This window comes from Rattus rattus, chromosome 9 (assembly GCF_011064425.1).
Source record: "Rattus rattus isolate New Zealand chromosome 9, Rrattus_CSIRO_v1, whole genome shotgun sequence".
NCBI lineage: Eukaryota > Metazoa > Chordata > Mammalia > Rodentia > Muridae > Rattus > Rattus rattus.
In genome coordinates, this window is record NC_046162.1 from 65,666,743 (window position 1) to 65,683,210 (window position 16,468).

General features: G+C 52.5%; 1 protein-coding gene across 1 annotated transcript; it reads left to right on the top strand.

The window, feature by feature from the left end:
• Positions 1–7,389, top strand: Lgals3bp (galectin 3 binding protein). The gene is made up of 5 exons (XM_032913490.1): positions 1–131; positions 1,570–1,761; positions 1,890–2,021; positions 3,328–3,580; positions 6,019–7,389. Exons 1-5 carry the CDS (start codon positions 77–79, stop codon positions 7,112–7,114), a joined length of 1,728 nt encoding a protein of 575 aa, XP_032769381.1. The 5' UTR covers positions 1–76; the 3' UTR covers positions 7,115–7,389.
• The last annotated feature ends 9,079 nt before the right edge of the window (positions 7,390–16,468 follow it).

Below are 16,468 nucleotides of genomic sequence, written 5' to 3' on the forward strand. Positions count from 1 at the left end.
AGTCTCCTCCGGAGAGCTGTGGCCAGTCTAACTTTGTTGTTCCTTCTGCTGCAGGGTTGGGCTTCCAGGCCAGGCAATGGCTCTTCTGTGGCTCCTCTCTGTGTTCTTCTTGCTGGTTCCAGGGACTCAAGGTGAGTCCCGCTCAGCGAAAGGTCCAAAACAGAAGTCAAGACTGTGCGCCTTGGTGCCTTGTTCTGTGGGTCACCCTCCCCCACCCCCACCCCCGTCTTTGCAGAAAAGCCAGGTGGCATCCTGTAAGACACCATGTTTTAGGATTCTCTGCCATGTGGATCCTCAGTCATTCTGAATGGTGGCCCTGTATGGGCCCTGCCCCCCCTACCCCGAAATGCAGGTGTTGGAGAAGAGACCAAGGAATCTTTTTTCACCTCATCAGTGGGCCAAGGAGGGAGAGTGCAGCCTGTGCTGTCCTGGAGTGCGAGCTCTCAGGTCCCAGGCTAGAATGTCAGAGAGTCCCTGTGGAACAGTTTACAAACTGCACCACCACAGGTCTGAAAGCCTTGCCCATCCTGGACCCTCAGCTGAGTATCTCGCTCTAGCATGGGTGACCCCAATTCAAGCACCCAGCCGGCCCTTCGAGCATGGACAGAGACGGGAGTCCCAGAGAGCAGGGAGCAGGACTCCCTTGGCTACCTGTGCCTGAGGGCAGACTGTCTCTAGTCCAGTGTTGTCCCCTCTAGGCAGACACTGTAGGGATGAGGTAGCAACTGTATGTGTGAGTTGGGCTATCAGCACTGTGCACCCCGCTCCTCTCTTACAATGGGACCCCACACCACAGCTCCCTCGTCCCCACACTTTGGAGGGAGCAGGCAGCATGGCAATGTCCCGTTGCTGAGTGAGGACAGTCCAGAGGCCCCAAGGATGAGACAGGTGGCATTGGGGTGTCAAGACATCACCCATCGTAAGCCGAGGTTAATCTCTCTCTGCCTGTGTCTAGGAACCCAGGACCCACCTTCCCCTTCATACCAGTGTTTCAGAGGGCCAGGAAAGAGCCTCTTTCCCCTCCCAGTTCACTCAGTAGGCTGAGAGCCAAGGTGTCCTCTTGGAGCAAAAGTCCCAGAGATGAGAGCTAGATAGACCATGGCCTCTGTGGGCTCATCAGAGTTTTCGCTCTTCTTCAGTGGGTAACCTTTTTTTTTTTTTTTTAAGATTTTTTTAAATTTATTTTATGTATATGAGTACACTGTGACTGTCTTCAGACACCAGAAGAGGGCATCAGATCCCATTACAGATGGTTGTGAGCCACCATGTGGTTGCTGGGAACTGAACTCAGGACCTCTGGAAGAGAGTCGGAGCTCTTAACCACTGAGCCATCTCTCCAGCCCTTCAGTGGGTAACCTTACACACACACACACACACACACACACACACACACGAATGCACGTGCTGGGAGGGCCCCTTGAAGTGGTTCAAGGCATCTCCAGAAGGCCACTCCACCCTGTTTGGGGTGACCTTTGCTCAACGAGAGAGCACACAGAGCATTGAGTACACGGGGAGTGGGCATCAGACCAAGCTAGCCCTCCTCCCAGCTGATCTCCACTCTCCTTACAGGTGCAAAGGATGGAGACATGCGCCTGGTTAATGGGGCCTCAGCCAGTGAGGGCCGCGTGGAGATCTTCTACAGAGGCCGGTGGGGGACAGTGTGCGACAACCTCTGGAACCTTTTGGATGCCCACGTCGTCTGCCGGGCCCTGGGCTATCAGAATGCTACTCAAGCACTGGGCAGAGCCGCCTTCGGGCCAGGTGTGGCTGAGGTCCCTGAGTAGTGCTCCTCAGGCATCCCCTCCCGTGCCCCAGTGAGCAGCCCCAGTCACCGCCAAAGGTCCGGTTCCTACTCCATGCGGCTCCTGGCTTTCCTTTTGTGCCCACAGGAAAGGGACCAATCATGCTGGATGAGGTGGAATGCACAGGGAACGAGTCGTCACTGGCCAATTGCAGCTCCCTGGGCTGGATGGTGAGCCACTGCGGGCACGAGAAGGACGCAGGCGTGGTCTGCTCCAACGGTGAGCTGCCCTGCCCCCCACCCCCAGCATCTAGGGAAAGTGGCAGCGGTGCCCGTGCCTGGACCAGTACCCCCGTGTAAACAAAGTTGCAAGTGGCACTGTGGTTGTGGCTGGGAGCAGGCGTCCTCCAAGAGAGCCCCCTGTGTTACTTTAACGCCAGAGAAGCTTCTCTAGCAGGGCTAGATTACGGGCAAGGGACTGTATTCCAAGTACAAATGGCGCTGTGCTGGAGGGTTGGCTCTCTAAGGGCCGGTGTCTTACGGCTACTACTTGCTCTGACACATTGCACAGCACCCCTCCGCACAGGTTGTGTGTGATGGCGCTGAAGTGATTCTCGGTGGCTATGTTCAAGGACACTAACCGACAAACCTCGACTCCATCGAAAGTCTTCATCTCCAGTGCCTGAGGCCCAGTGGGAGTGTTGCTTCCTGGCTACCATCTGTGGCTTCCTCCTGGGGGGTGGGGGTGGGGGGGCAGGGCAATTTTGTTCCTGGGACATGCCTCTCTCTCCTGAGTTGGAGAACTGAGGCCTGGGGGTATTGAATCCCACAAGGTCAGACAGGCTTGCGTACAGGTTGATCTGAGGTGGAGGATCTCAGACTGGGGGAGCCTCATGAGTGTGAATAAGCTGTGTAGGCATGTGGAAGGCCCCACTGACTGGGGAACAGCATGAAACGGACACCAGAGGTAGAAGCTAGGGGGCACTGGGGCTGTAGTGTGAGGAGACACAAGGAGCCAGCCCACGCACTCCAAATGTAAAAACCAAGCCAAACCCGTATAGAGCAACACACGGTGTGGGATGCAGTTCTGGATTAGGGTCTGGGAGGCAGGGGAAGGTGGGGATGCCCTGAGATATGCCAGAGCCCCTTCAGGACTTGTTCCCCTTGGGACTGGGAACCCTCAAGTTTTAATGTAGGGTTGCAATGGGACCCTAACTTATCAGGGTTTTCACTGGGCATAGGGTGGCCTCTGCAGTCACTGGGGGCTTGCGAAGGATGGGCACAGCCTCAGGGTCGGTGACTCCTCTAGAGGAAGTGCCTGAGTGTGAGGTACAAGGAGCCAGCCTCTGAGTACAGCAGGGCACAGCAGGGCCAGCTGCTGTTTTGTGCAGTTCAGAAAGCATCTGCAGCCTCCCTTCAGGCCTGTCCCATCCTGCATCTTCCCACAAGCCCTCTGAGCAGAGGCAGGTACCAGGATGTCTGGTTCAGATGAGGACCCTGACTCCTGGGGGGTCTAATGGAACTTAAAGTCACAAAGAAAATGATCCACAAAGGCCATGTCCTTACACAGCCTCTGTCCATCCCAGATACCAGGGGCATTCACATCCTAGACCTCTCTGGAGAGCTCCCAGATGCGCTGGGCCAGATCTTTGACAGCCAGCAGGACTGCGACCTGTTCATCCAGGTGACAGGGCAGGGACACGGGGACCTGAGCCTCTGTGCCCACACACTGATCCTGCGCACCAACCCCGAGGCCCAGGCCCTATGGCAAGTGGTGGGCAGCAGTGTCATCATGAGAGTGGACGCTGAGTGCATGCCTGTCGTCAGAGACTTCCTCAGGTAAGCCAAGCCTTCAGCTCTGGGAGTACCTGGGCTGCACGTTCCTCCTTACCTCTAGAGCACCCACTCTGCTAGGTTGGAGCCACAAGGTAGCAGGTCTGTCCCACACACTCACATATCACACAGCCACATGCGTGCTTCTTCATGCTGCACACATCTGCCCTTGCAGACAAAGGGTCACAAATTCTCACATCTATCTTCAGAATCACACGGGCACACATCTGAGTGTTTCCTGCACTGGTATGAACACAGCATTCACATCTAAATGTTCCCTGCCTTTGCATGGAAGCATGAAACAGTCAGACATCTGAATACTCACTACCTCTGCATCCATATATGCATATGCACATGCATGTGCACACATGCAAGCGTCCACATGCACACACACACTTATGCATCCAAATATTTCCCATACTTGCATGGGAGCATGGAACACTCAAACATCTGAATACTCAATTACTACTTCTGCATGCACATGAATGCACATACACACACACATGCATGTGCGTGTGCACACACACACACACACACAATCATGAATCCATATGTTTTCTGCACTTGCTTAAACACATGTGCATCCATCTGACCCTTCCTTTTACATGTGCCTATGTGTCTTCTTGTCGTAGTCACTGTTCTGTCACTATGAAGTAACACCGTGACCAAGACAACTCTTCAAATGAAAGTATTTATTTGAGGGCTTGCTTAAGCTTCAGAATTTTAGTCCATTGTCATCGTGGCAGGGAGCACGGCAGCAGACAGGCAGGTCCTAGAGCAGTAGCCGAGAGCTTTACATCCTGATCCACAGGCAGAGAAAGACTGGGGCTTTGAAACCTCAAAGCCAACCCCCTAGTGACACACTTCCTTCAACAAGGCCACACCTCCTAATCCTTCTAATCCTCTCAAACAGACCCACTCTCCAGTGACTAAACACTCAGCTATTTGAGCCTTCGGGAACATACTCAATCAAACCACCACACTGTTCTCACTCACAAGCATCCCACGCACACGGAAGTGGTGTGCACACATGCATCCCATGCACACTAAAGTGGTGTGCACACATGCACTCTCACCCACATTCAATGCATGCAAATACATGCCCTTTTCACTATATGACTCTAAACATCCTCTCCAAATCACCACGCGCTGTTTTAAGAAGTTTCTGATCGGGGTTGGGGATTTAGCTCAGTGGTACAGCGCTTGCCTAGCAAGCGCAAGGCCCTGGGTTCGGTCCCCAGCTCCGAAAAATAGAAAAGAGAAAAAAAAAAAGTTTCTGATCCCCCAACCCAGAACTTCTCAGACTTTCATTTTGAAAGCAGTGGTCTAAAAGCGGAACATTTATTAGAAGTATTCTCTTTCGCTCTTATGGCTTGGTGCTTTCTATAACGGAACATGACATTTATGAGAACAATACTGGCAATTAAACCTGGATTAAAACCGTTCCCTTCCAGCCTAAGTGCTCAGAGCAGGCGGGGATCCAGTGTCCTGCTGGTGAAGTCAATATATAAGACACCATAGAGTGGGGGAGATGCCATCCATCTTCCTACACCTCTGTGCCCTGCCCCCAGCTGTGGCCTGAGGTCTGTGCTCTGTGTCTCTCCCACCCTCCCTCTCTCCCTCCTTTCCCCTCCCGCTCCTCTCAGCCCACTTCAGCATCCCTCTGCAGTCGTAAACATGCATGCATGCACCCTCCAGTTGTCCCTCAAGCCACTTGTTGCTGATGTCTGAAACTTAAGACTGGGCGAGCAAGGCAGGGGAGGCATGAGGTCCAAGGGTCCACTCTGGAGTGGGGTGAAGATCGGACACTAGTGCCAACCCTTCTCCCTGCTCCTCCCTCCTTCAACAGCAGTGGGAGGTTGGGGGGTGGCATCCTACGATCCCATGCCCTCTCTACGAGCTGATTTCATGAAGGGTCTCTTGCCACTTGGGTAGGGTGGGTCAGGCCAGAGGAGAGAGTTGCCATCCCAGCCTCTGGGGTGCCGTGAAGTCAACGGCAGGGACCTCAGACCTGTTTGAACACTTGGGCACAAAGAGAGAGGTCCCCGTGGCCTCGGTAGGCTCCGACCCTCCACGTGGCTCATAGTCACAGGGAAACAGAAATAAGGTGATGGTTGTCACCTGACTTAGGGAGAGAGGTTACCACAGGAACCCAACAGGGGACCCATGCCCAGACCTCTGCTGACTAAGACTCATAGTGACAGCAGAGAGACCAGGAGATGACAGAAACCCCTCAGGTGAGGGCGTTCACACACGAGGAAGAAAGCGGCTGTAGGTGTCTTTGCCAACAGTTACTCACCTGACATCCCAAAGTTGTTGCCAGTCCGTGTGAGGTTGAGGACCACCGATGCCCAGTGCCTGAGGTGACAGCAGGCCAGGCATACAACACAGGCTGACTCCAGACACCTGGCTTCCCTCCCTCCCTCCCTCCCTCCCTCCCTCAGGTACTTTTACTCCCGAAGAATCGAGGTCACCATGTCTTCTGTCAAGTGTCTGCACAAGCTGGCCTCCGCCTATGGAGCCACAGAGCTCCAGGATTACTGTGGACGGCTTTTTGCCACCCTCCTCCCCCAGGACCCCACTTTCCATACGCCCCTGGAACTTTACGAGTATGCGCAGGCCACCGGGGACTCTGTGCTGGAAGCTCTGTGTGTGCAATTCCTGGCCTGGAACTTCGAGCCTCTGACACAGGCCGAGGCCTGGTTGTCTGTTCCCAATGCCTTGATCCAAGCTCTCCTCCCCAAGAGCGAGCTGGCTGTGTCCAGTGAGCTGGATTTGCTGAAGGCAGTGGACCGGTGGAGCACAGCAACCGGCGCCTCCCGCAGGGATGTAGAGCGCCTGGTGGAACAGGTCCGCTTTCCCATGATGCTGCCCCAGGAGCTGTTTGAGCTACAGTTCAACCTGTCCTTGTACCAAGGTCACCAGGCCCTGTTCCAGAGGAAGACCATGGAGGCCCTGGAGTTCCACACAGTGCCTCTCGAAGTGCTGGCCAAGTACAGAAGCCTGAACCTCACCGAGGATGTCTACAAACCCCGGCTTTACACCTCTTCTACCTGGAGTAGCCTGCTGATGGCCGGTGCCTGGAGTACACAAAGCTACGAATACAGACAGTTCTACACATACAACTATGGCTCACAATCCCGCTACAGCAGCTACCAGAACTTCCAGACCCCACAACACCCCAGCTTCCTCTTCAAGGACAAGCTGATCTCCTGGTCAGCCACCTACCTCCCCACCATCCAGAGTTGCTGGAACTATGGCTTCTCGTGTACCTCTGACGAGCTCCCTGTACTGGGCCTCACCACATCCAGTTACTCCGATCCAACTATCGGCTACGAGAACAAAGCGCTGATCCTCTGTGGAGGCTACAGTGTGGTGGATGTCACCACTTTTGTAGGCTCTAAGGCCCCTATTCCAGGCACCCAGGAGACCAATAGTTCCAAGACCCCCTCCCTCTTTCCCTGTGCCTCAGGGGCCTTCAGCAGCTTCCGCGTGGTCATCCGCCCCTTCTACCTCACCAACTCCACTGACACAGAGTAGATGGTACATCTCAGCGGTGGGGACTCAGACATTCCTGTGTTCCCTCCTTGGCCGCCGGCCTCTCTGTAGGAACCTCCAGCAGCCTGTCACCAGATTTCCCTTAGCTTCCACTGTCTCCATGAGCTTTAAAATGTACTAGAAGGTTTCAGCCAGTACTCACTCCAGGTCTGAGAGTCTCGGGGCCCCCAATTGTAGGCACAAGGAGGTCCTGTGGGATTCCCCATCAGTCACAGTCACTAATCTGAAATCATTAAAGTGGCATGTGCTTCTCACAACGTTTGTTTGTTTATGGGTGGGTATCCTTGGCTCCCTCCAGTATTTGGAGGGCAGGTGAGCTGGGTTCTGGGGGACAGGGAGTAAGATTGTGAGCCCATCAGGGAGACTGACAGTCACAAGCAAACATCCCAGCCCTGGCCCAGGACCACCACGGAGGAACCGAGTGGGGTGCAACCAGGGATATTGAGCTGGTGAGTACAGGTCTGATCCGACTGAGAACGGGCATCTCCCAGAAGGGGCTGCCGGGCTTGGACTCTGAGGCTAAAGAGCAGCAGGAAGAGATCGGAGGGAGAAGGAAGAGGCGTGGCAACCAGCTGTTCCTCCAGAAGCCCTTGAACCGGCACCAGGACAGGGGGACAAAGACGAAGTCCAGTATCTCTAAGAATGGATACGTGGAGAGACTCTAGATACATCAGTAGACATTCAGTCACTCACAGCAGCAGAAGACAGTGAGGATAGAAATCAGGCAGAAGAGGGAGCTAGGTACTGGGTGACTCGCTGTGGGGACATCCCTTGGGAGTGTCACCTTTCAGTCCCGAGCAGTGGATGCCCCTCCCCATCTCCTTTAATGGCCAACAAGAATGTGTGTGTGTGTGTGTGTGTGTGTGTGTGTGTGTCTATCTGTCTGTCTGTGTGTCTGTGTGTCTGTGTCTTTGTGTATATACCTAAGTTTGCCCAGTGCAGGAGAGGCCTTCAGGGGCTCAACTCCAAGTGGAGCTTTCTAATTCAGCCAGATTTTCCAGGAACCCATAACTATATATGTTCCCCCTACCTGGCTCCATAGGACCCACCCTTTGGGTTAAGGAATCCCAAGGGTAACGTATGCCAGGCAATCTAGGCAGCCACACAATCTCATGACCCCATAGTCAGCAAGTTGCCCCTCCCCATCTCCTTTATGGCCAACAAGAAGTGTGTGTGTGTGTGTGTGTGTGTGTGTGTGTGTGTGTGTGTGTGTGTGTATGTGTGTGTGTTACCCCCAGGTCTCATTTCTCAAGATCTCGTTGGTCAGCTTCACACAACCTAGAATCGTGAGGAAGGAAGTGTCTCAACGATGGATTGCCTGCATTGGGTTGCATGCTTGTGTGCATGTCTGTGAGTTCACTGTTGTGGGAAGACCCAGCCCACTGTGGGCAGCACCATTCCCTAGGCAAGGAGTCCTTGCTAGCAAATAGGATTGAAGAAACTTATCTGAGGATGAGCAAGCAAGCATCTGTGCATTAATTTCTCTCTGATGTGACGGGCTACATGCTCCTGCCTGGATGCCCCCATGTGATGAACTGCAACTTAGAACTAGGAACTAAAATAACCTCTTTCTCCTCTGAATTGTCTTTCTGTCAAGGAATTTCATCACAGAAACAGAAATCGGGCCGGAACAGCTTATGCAGAGCTTTCCTGGCACTCCCTCAGCATTGACTGATGGACATTCTCCTCCCATGAGAGCCATCACTCCTGTCTCCACAAGCACTTCATGTTGTCAGCATTTTTAAACTTCAGCCATTATGGGGGGGGGCGGGGTATGTTCATATCAGCCATCCCTTCGACACTGTGACAGAATGCCTTGAGCAAGACAACTGAGAGGAGGGAAGGTAGATTTAGCCCACACATTCAGAGGCTTCAGTCTGCCCTCACTTGACCCCAGTTGACCTCAAAGCCTCATTACAAACTCATTCATTGACTGGCACCCTCTGGATGCAACCACCTTATGAGAACTCAGCAGCTGGAGAACAAGCCTTCAACACAGGGCTTGAGGGAGGGGGCAGCTCTAGATTCACACCGTTAACAGTAACTTGGAAGGGACCAGTCACCGCCTGCCTTCCTCATCCTTCCTTGTCTCAACCCACCCGGAACATCCCATCAGTTGTATACAAGGAAACATTTCTGTTTCCTAGGTGAAAACCGATTAAGACTTTTAAAGTAAATTGTTGCAGTGTTTTCCTTTGAGGCTAGAAAGCTGAGGCCCTTTAGATTGTAGATGGTCAGATTAGACTTGAGCCTGCCTACTCACTGCCACCCACACAGGAGCACTGCCCTGGCTTGCTGGAGACAATCTGCTCAGTTCGCAGGCTCCTGCTGCAGGGAGAGGCTCCTGTGTGGAGGGAAAGTTAAGTTCCTGCCGCAGCTGCAAAGGTGGAGTGTTATTCGGAAAGGTCTTGTCATCCCTGTGTAAACCAGGCATGCTGGGCGCTTGCCTGGCATCTTAGCACCGGGAAGGCTGAGGCAGGACGATCACAAGTTTTTAGGTCTGCCCGGACATTTATCGAAGTTACCAGGCCAAACAGTGATTTTCAGACCTTTTTTTTGAACACACGTGTTCATGACTTTGTGCGCCGGCTCCTTTTATGCCAGCTTGACACAAGCTAGACTCCTCGGAGAGGAGGGAGCCCCAATTGAGAAAATGCCGCCATAAGATGGGGCAGCAAGCAAGCTGGTAGAGCATTTTCCTAATTAGAAATTGATGTGGGGGGGGCTGGAGAGATGGCTCAGCGGTTAGAGCACTGACTGCTCTTCCAGAGGTCCTGAGCTCAATTCCCAGCAACCACATGGTGGCTCACAACCATCTGTAACGAGATCTGGCGCCCTCTTCTGGCCTGCAGTTACACATGCAGGCAGAATGCTGTACATAAAATAAATAAATAAATAAATCTTAAAAAAAAAAAAAAACAAAGAAATTGATGTGGGAGGGCCCAACCCATTGTGGGTGGGGCCATCCCCCCCCACCATGGTGGTCCAGGGTTCTATAAGAAAGCAAATTGAACAAGCTTCAGAGAGGAAGCCAGTAAGTAACCCACTCCATGGCCTCTGTGTCGACTCCTGCCTCCAGGTCCCTGCCCTGCTTGAGTTCCTGTCCTGACTTCATTCAGTGATGAACTACAATGTGGAAGTGTAAGCCAAATAAACCTTTTCCTTCCCAAGTGACTTCTGTGGGTTTTTTGTTTGTTTGTTTTTGTTTTTTAATCACAGCAATAGAAACCCTGATGAGGGACAATGACATAATATAAAGTCAATAAAGAGTTAAAAGGAGAGGTTGGGGATTTAGCTCAGTGGTAGAGCGCAAGGCCCTGGGTTCAGTCCCCAGCTCCGGAAAAAAAGAAAAAAAGAAAAAAAAAAGAGTTAAAAGGAACCAAGCAAGACTTGAGAGATGACTCGGTGGGGCTCGCTGCTGAGCCTGAGGACGTGAGTTCAGTTCCCTCCCCAGGACCCAAATGGTAGAGGGCAGGCACGCACATACGCCAGTGCTCGAGTTCCATGCCTGCCTGTCCTGCCCTCTGAAACTGTAAGCCACAAACAAATTCCTCTATCCGCTGCCAGAGTGCCGTTAGTGTCGGCTGGTGTGAGTCTCTCTGTTAAACCTCATTGACTGCAAAAGAAGCTTGTCTGATGAGGTTGAGAGAGGCATTAATCTGTGTGTATAAAGGTGAGTACACGTCTGTAATCCCAGCACTCAGGAGGCATACACAAGAGGTTCTCTGGGAGTTCAAAGCCAACCTGGTCTAGTTGGTGAGTACCAGGAAAGCCAGGGCTACCTAGAGAGACCCTGTCTCAATTTTTTTTTTTATTCTTTTTTTCGGAGCTGGGGACCAAACCCAGGGCCTTGTGCTTGCTAGGCAAGCGCTCTACCACTGAGCTAAATCCCCAACCCCTCAATTTTTTTTTTAAAAAGTCTTATGTCCATTTAGCAGAGTACTAGTAGCAAGTTGTCCTTCAGGGCCTGAGATCTGTCTAGCCACTGGTTCAAATGCATTTTTTAAAAACTCCTTAATCAAACCTTGAAAGACAAAAATGGAAACAAGTAACCTCCAGGACCCTCCCGTCCTGTACATATATGCATAGGTGACCTCAGTTCCCTCCCAGGATACCCTTCCTTCCCTAGACAGAGTCCCTGCAATACAGGGTTAGAGGATCCCTTTTCTTTGCCATTCATTTGGCAGTCTGGCATACATCTGGGCTGACTTCCCTGGGGAAGTATGGGCAGGGGGGAAGTTTTAGAGAGGAGGAGAAGCAATTATATGTTATCAATTGGATCAGAGGTTGTTGTGTTGTGTGTTCTTTCGTGTGGCGATTTAAGTTCAAGAGAGTATGTGACGGCCAGAGACACTAAGCCGCCATGGAATTGGGATGTGTATGTCTGGCATGGTGGCAACCTGCCTTGGGAACTAGATGTGTAGAGAGATTGCTGCCAGGCTCAGAGAGAAGCCATCGGCAGTGTGATATGGGATGGAGCAGAGTGGGTGAGACGCTTTGCTGTTTGAGATGAAAATATCTACCAGATATCTTGGGGCACTACAGTGCCGGATCTAGTGGGGGTAAAAGAGAGCATTTTTTTGTAATTTTATAGCAACAGGGCCTGAAGAGATATCTCAGTGGTTGAGAGTGCATATTATTCTTTCAAAAAGACCCTGGTTCAAATCCCAGCAGCTACATGGTGGCTCACAACACTCTGTAACTCCAGTTCTGGGGGTGGGGGTTTGGGGGGTGAGTGTCTCTAGCCTCTAAAGGTTTCTGAACACATGTGGTGCATATAAACTCAGACAGTCATTGTCTTAGTCAGAGTTTCTATTCCTGCACAAACATCATGACCAAGAATCAAGTTGGGGAGGGAAGGGTTTATTCAGCTCACACTTCCTCATTGCTGCTCATCACCAAAGGAAGTCAGAACTGGAACTCAAGCAGGTCAGGAAGCAGGACCTGATGCAGAGGCTATGGAGGGATGTTACTTACTGGCTTGCTTCCCCTGGTTTGCTCAGCCTGCTCTCTTATAGAACCCAAGACCACCAGCCCAGGGATGGTACCACCAACCACGGACTGAGTCCTCCCCCCTTGATCACTAATTGAGAAAATGCCTTACAGCTGGGTCTCATGGAGGCATTTCCTCTAGGGAGGCTCCTTTCTCTGTGATAACTCCAGCTTGTGTCAAGTTGACACACAAAACCAGCCAGTATAGTCATGCATACCTACACATAAAATAAAATAAACATTTTTAAAGTCCCCTGCCTCTCTTTGCTCTTCATGCCATCATGCCTCTAGCTTTGGCTGGCTCCTTTCTCTCCTAAGGTGGTGACCTCCCAGACCTCTGAGTTCTGTAGTGAGGTTTGCTGTGTCAGCCACAGGCCTGAGAGAAAGCCACTGGAGGGCACCAGAGCAGAGCTGAGCAAGTTAACCGCAGGGGAAGACCTGTGTCTTCACTGAAGCCTCTCTCATCACACCCGACCTGAGCACTCCTCAGCTGCCCTGGGCAGAGTTGGGGTGCTGAGGGAGGGCTACATCTGTCTAGAGGGGTTCAGCTGATACACGACTGCCACAGTTAAATCTTCCTCCATGACGCCTCTCAGGGCCTTCAGAATGCCCTGCGTAGAAGGCATGGGAGGAGCCTGTCTTTCATATTGAGGCTCTTAGGACTTTGCCTGAACCCTATACAAATGAGGGGGACACAGTAGCCCCCAGGTAGCCTTGCGATGGGGCTGTGGTTACTGGCAGAGAACTGGAAACCCCTGCTGTACCCTGACCTCCAGGGTGAGTCAGTAGAACCAGAGAGACCAAGACTGAGTCAGTTGTCCCCACATGACAGATCCAGAGTCCTCACAGGCCCTCCAGGCCCAGGGGATGTGCTCCTGGGCCGCACACTCCAAACGGCATGGCCCAGAAGCTCTGTCCTCTGGAGTCGTCCTGATTTCTCCCCATGTCCTTGTCCCTGTGGCTGTTTATCTGTGACCCTTCACTGTCTCCTGTATCCCATCGGCCATAGTAATATGTTTTCCTGACTTCTGAGAGAGCATTGTAGACAATTCGTACATGTGAGGAAGGGGGTGTGGGGAGCTCTGGGTGTCCAGACAGACATCTGATGGGGACTTCTGTGTGCCTGAGCCAAACCCTGGGTTTTGTTTGTTTCTTTGATTGTTTAATGTGGGCTCTGTAGTTGGATCATAGCGTGGATAGCTGGTGTCAGGAGGACCTGGTGAATGACCCTGCATGGGGGAACCTAGGGAGTGGGGTAATAGACATCATGTAGAGCCTAACAGGAACCAGACAGAGGCACACACAGCTGGCTTGCCAAGAACAATATGCCTGAAGCAGGGAGAGGACATGAGTTGGTTTCAGCTGGAAGAACAGAACCCTGGCTCTGTCAAAGACTACCTCGGGGCGTGCTTGCCAAGACTAGAGGAGGGAAGTATCCTAAGGCAGTGTGGGTAAAACGGAACATGGCAAGTGCAGGCTGGGGGCTGGAAAGGTCCTGAGGGCAGTCCCAAGACCCTAGAGCATCCTCATGCTGTTCAGGGGAGGGAAAGAGCAAAGATCCAGCCCCCTGCCCCATCTGTGCAGTGACACCTGGCAACCTGCTTGCCACCCATGCCCCACCTGGATCCCCAGCGGACCTGGGAGGAATGGGAATCCAGGTATGTACTTGACCCCAACACTTAGGAAAAGCAAAGGTCATGAAGTAGGTCCTAAAAAATGACAGGGATACTTTTTGTCCCCATGGCTCCAGAGACCAGAAGCCTGAGATCTAACTATCCTGGGATCAGTTACACCAGCAGCCTCTGAGGGACAGTGTTTCCAGAGTCCCCTTGGTATGTGGGTGTGCCTCTCCCTACTCTCAGACAGCATCTGCTTGTCTGTTGATGTCACTGACCACTTTACTGTTCTCCTCTCTCCAGCAAGGAAACCAGTCAGGCTCAGGGCCTCCCAAAACACAAGTGATCTCCTCTCATGACCCTGGCCTCGTGAACGGTGAAGTCTGTGTCCAAAAGTCACACCCACAAGCTACGGGCTTAGTACTATCATTGGTGTATGGAGAGGGCACTGTTCAACCCACCGGCATTCCTGACCAGGGCTGGCTGACAGCCCGTGGATACCGGTGCCACGAATCCTGATGCAGTAGGTACTGATGCTAAGGGAGTAGAGTGCTGTTCCTGAGGCCCACCCCACGTGCTATGATGTCAGAGCGGGTGGGCCTGCAGCACGTCCTCCGATAATGCTGTATCCTCCTCACTATGCTAGCTTCGAATGGCCACGGGGTTCTGAAGGCTGCCATCTTCCCTGGGCTCCTGTAACGCCCCAGGGTCCTTGACAGAACCTAGTTTGTGTTTACAGAGGTGCTTGGCCACTTTGATGACAGTCTTTGTGGGAGGCGTCCAAAACCCGCTGCCTGGACCGCTTAGAAATTGGAAGTAGGGCCAGGTGTGGTTGGCAGGAAAAGGAGCCTGCTGCCAAGCCTGACCATCTGAATACCCAGCCCCAGAACACACATGGTTGAAGGAGAGAATCGACTCTTGCAGGTTGTCTCCTGACTTCCACATGTGTGCCGTGGCACTGAGCACCTCCCAAAAGAAGAAAAAGAACTGGATTTAATTAATTTAGAGCTATCTGTCTGAGTGGGTTTGGGGGAGGGTTTTGATCATAGCATTATCCAAGAGTCTAAGGGGCCAAAGCAGGGAGACTGAAGAGTCAAGAGGAAGAAGAGGAAGACAAGACAAATGAAGAGAAGGAAGATGATCTTAACAGCTGGTGTGGGACAGTAACCAAAATCTGCAGTTTGCTGGGGCTAGCGAGGAGACCTTCCTCTAGTTAGGGGATGGCCAGGCTGGGACTGGGCTCCAAGGTCCCCTGCCCCAACCAGGCTCCACTTCTCCTCAGACAAGGCATCTCCTAAACTCCCACCCTTGAGCCAAAGTCACTTCCTCTCCAGGTGGTGGTGCTGCTGATGTAGTGACACCTGCCTTTCCAGGTGTGGTGACAGGAAAGCACCTGCCTCTCCAGGTGGTAGTGCTGTGACACCTGCCTTTCCAGGTGTAGTGATGGAGCCACCTATCTCTCCAGGTGCTGCTGCTGCTGATGTAGTGACACCTGCCTTTCTAGGTGTAGTGACAGGAAGCCACCTGCCTTTCCAGGTGGTGGTGCTGTGACACCTGCCTTTCCAGGTATAGGAAGCCACCTGCCTCTCCAGGTGGTGGTGCTGATGATACAGTGACAGGCCAAGAGATAAACAGTCACCTTGTTACCTCAGAGTGTCCAGGTAGCCAAAGTCAGCATATTTGTTTAACAGGTCTGACAGGGGATGCCACATAGAGACTCTGGGCTCTGGGCTAGGCCTTCTGAAGTGTGTCTGTTCCTGGGATCTGAGTGAGACAACTGCCTGGCCACCCCAACTCCTGTGACAGTCTGGGAAGAGCAGGCAATCAATCAAACTCAAGCCCATCTTAAGCTCTCCTAGGCCATACATAGGCTTGCAAACTCCAGTCTTAGCAAAGAGAGCCCACTCCACTGGCTTAGCGAGAAGCAACGCTCTAGATGTTTGATTGGTTTACTGGCCTCCCCCATCCCTGGGTGACCTCTAGTTCCCCTGGCCTGGCTTCAGCAGGCTCCTTCAGCCGGAGTTCCTCTGGTCCCTCATGTTTCCTCCTCGTTCATCCAGTGACCCTGCCGTCTCACCAGCTGTGGATCGACTCCCCCAGGTTATGTTGGGAGTCGAGCCAGTGAAGGCTCTCTGTTCAGCATAAGGCCCCACTGCAGGGACCCTGCATCTGTCGAAATGATCAAGTGGTTTTCCGGGGATTTATTTAGTCTGTGTGACTTCATCTCTAACATGACTCTGATGGAGCACGGCTTTCAGCTTCTATGCAGATGAAGAAACTCAAATGGGCTGTGACATTAGGAACAGCGCGGGTGACCTTATAAGCAGATGGTCTTGAGGGAGCATGGCCCTTGTTAGCAGCAGCCATCAGCCAGGGTCTATGCTGTGACCTGGGCTGTGAGTTTGGATGGTGGAGCAGAACTTCCCTGGGAGGGGTCGGGGATGAGGGGAGGGATGGGGGCAGCGCTGCCACATGAATTTCCAGAACCCTGTGGAGACTGCGTGGCCTGGTGCTAAATTGTTTGGGAGCTCAGAAAACTAGCTTATCTCGGAGTCAGCTTTCAGTTCTAAATGGGTTGCCTCTATCCTAGAGACTCCTTGATCTTGACACTAGGGTGAGCTAGACAAAAGACACCCAAGGTGTGACAGTGTCTCCTGTGGAGACCGCTCCATAAAGAGAAAGCACCATCTGGCCAAAATGGTGGTACCTGGGAACTGGGAGAAGCCAG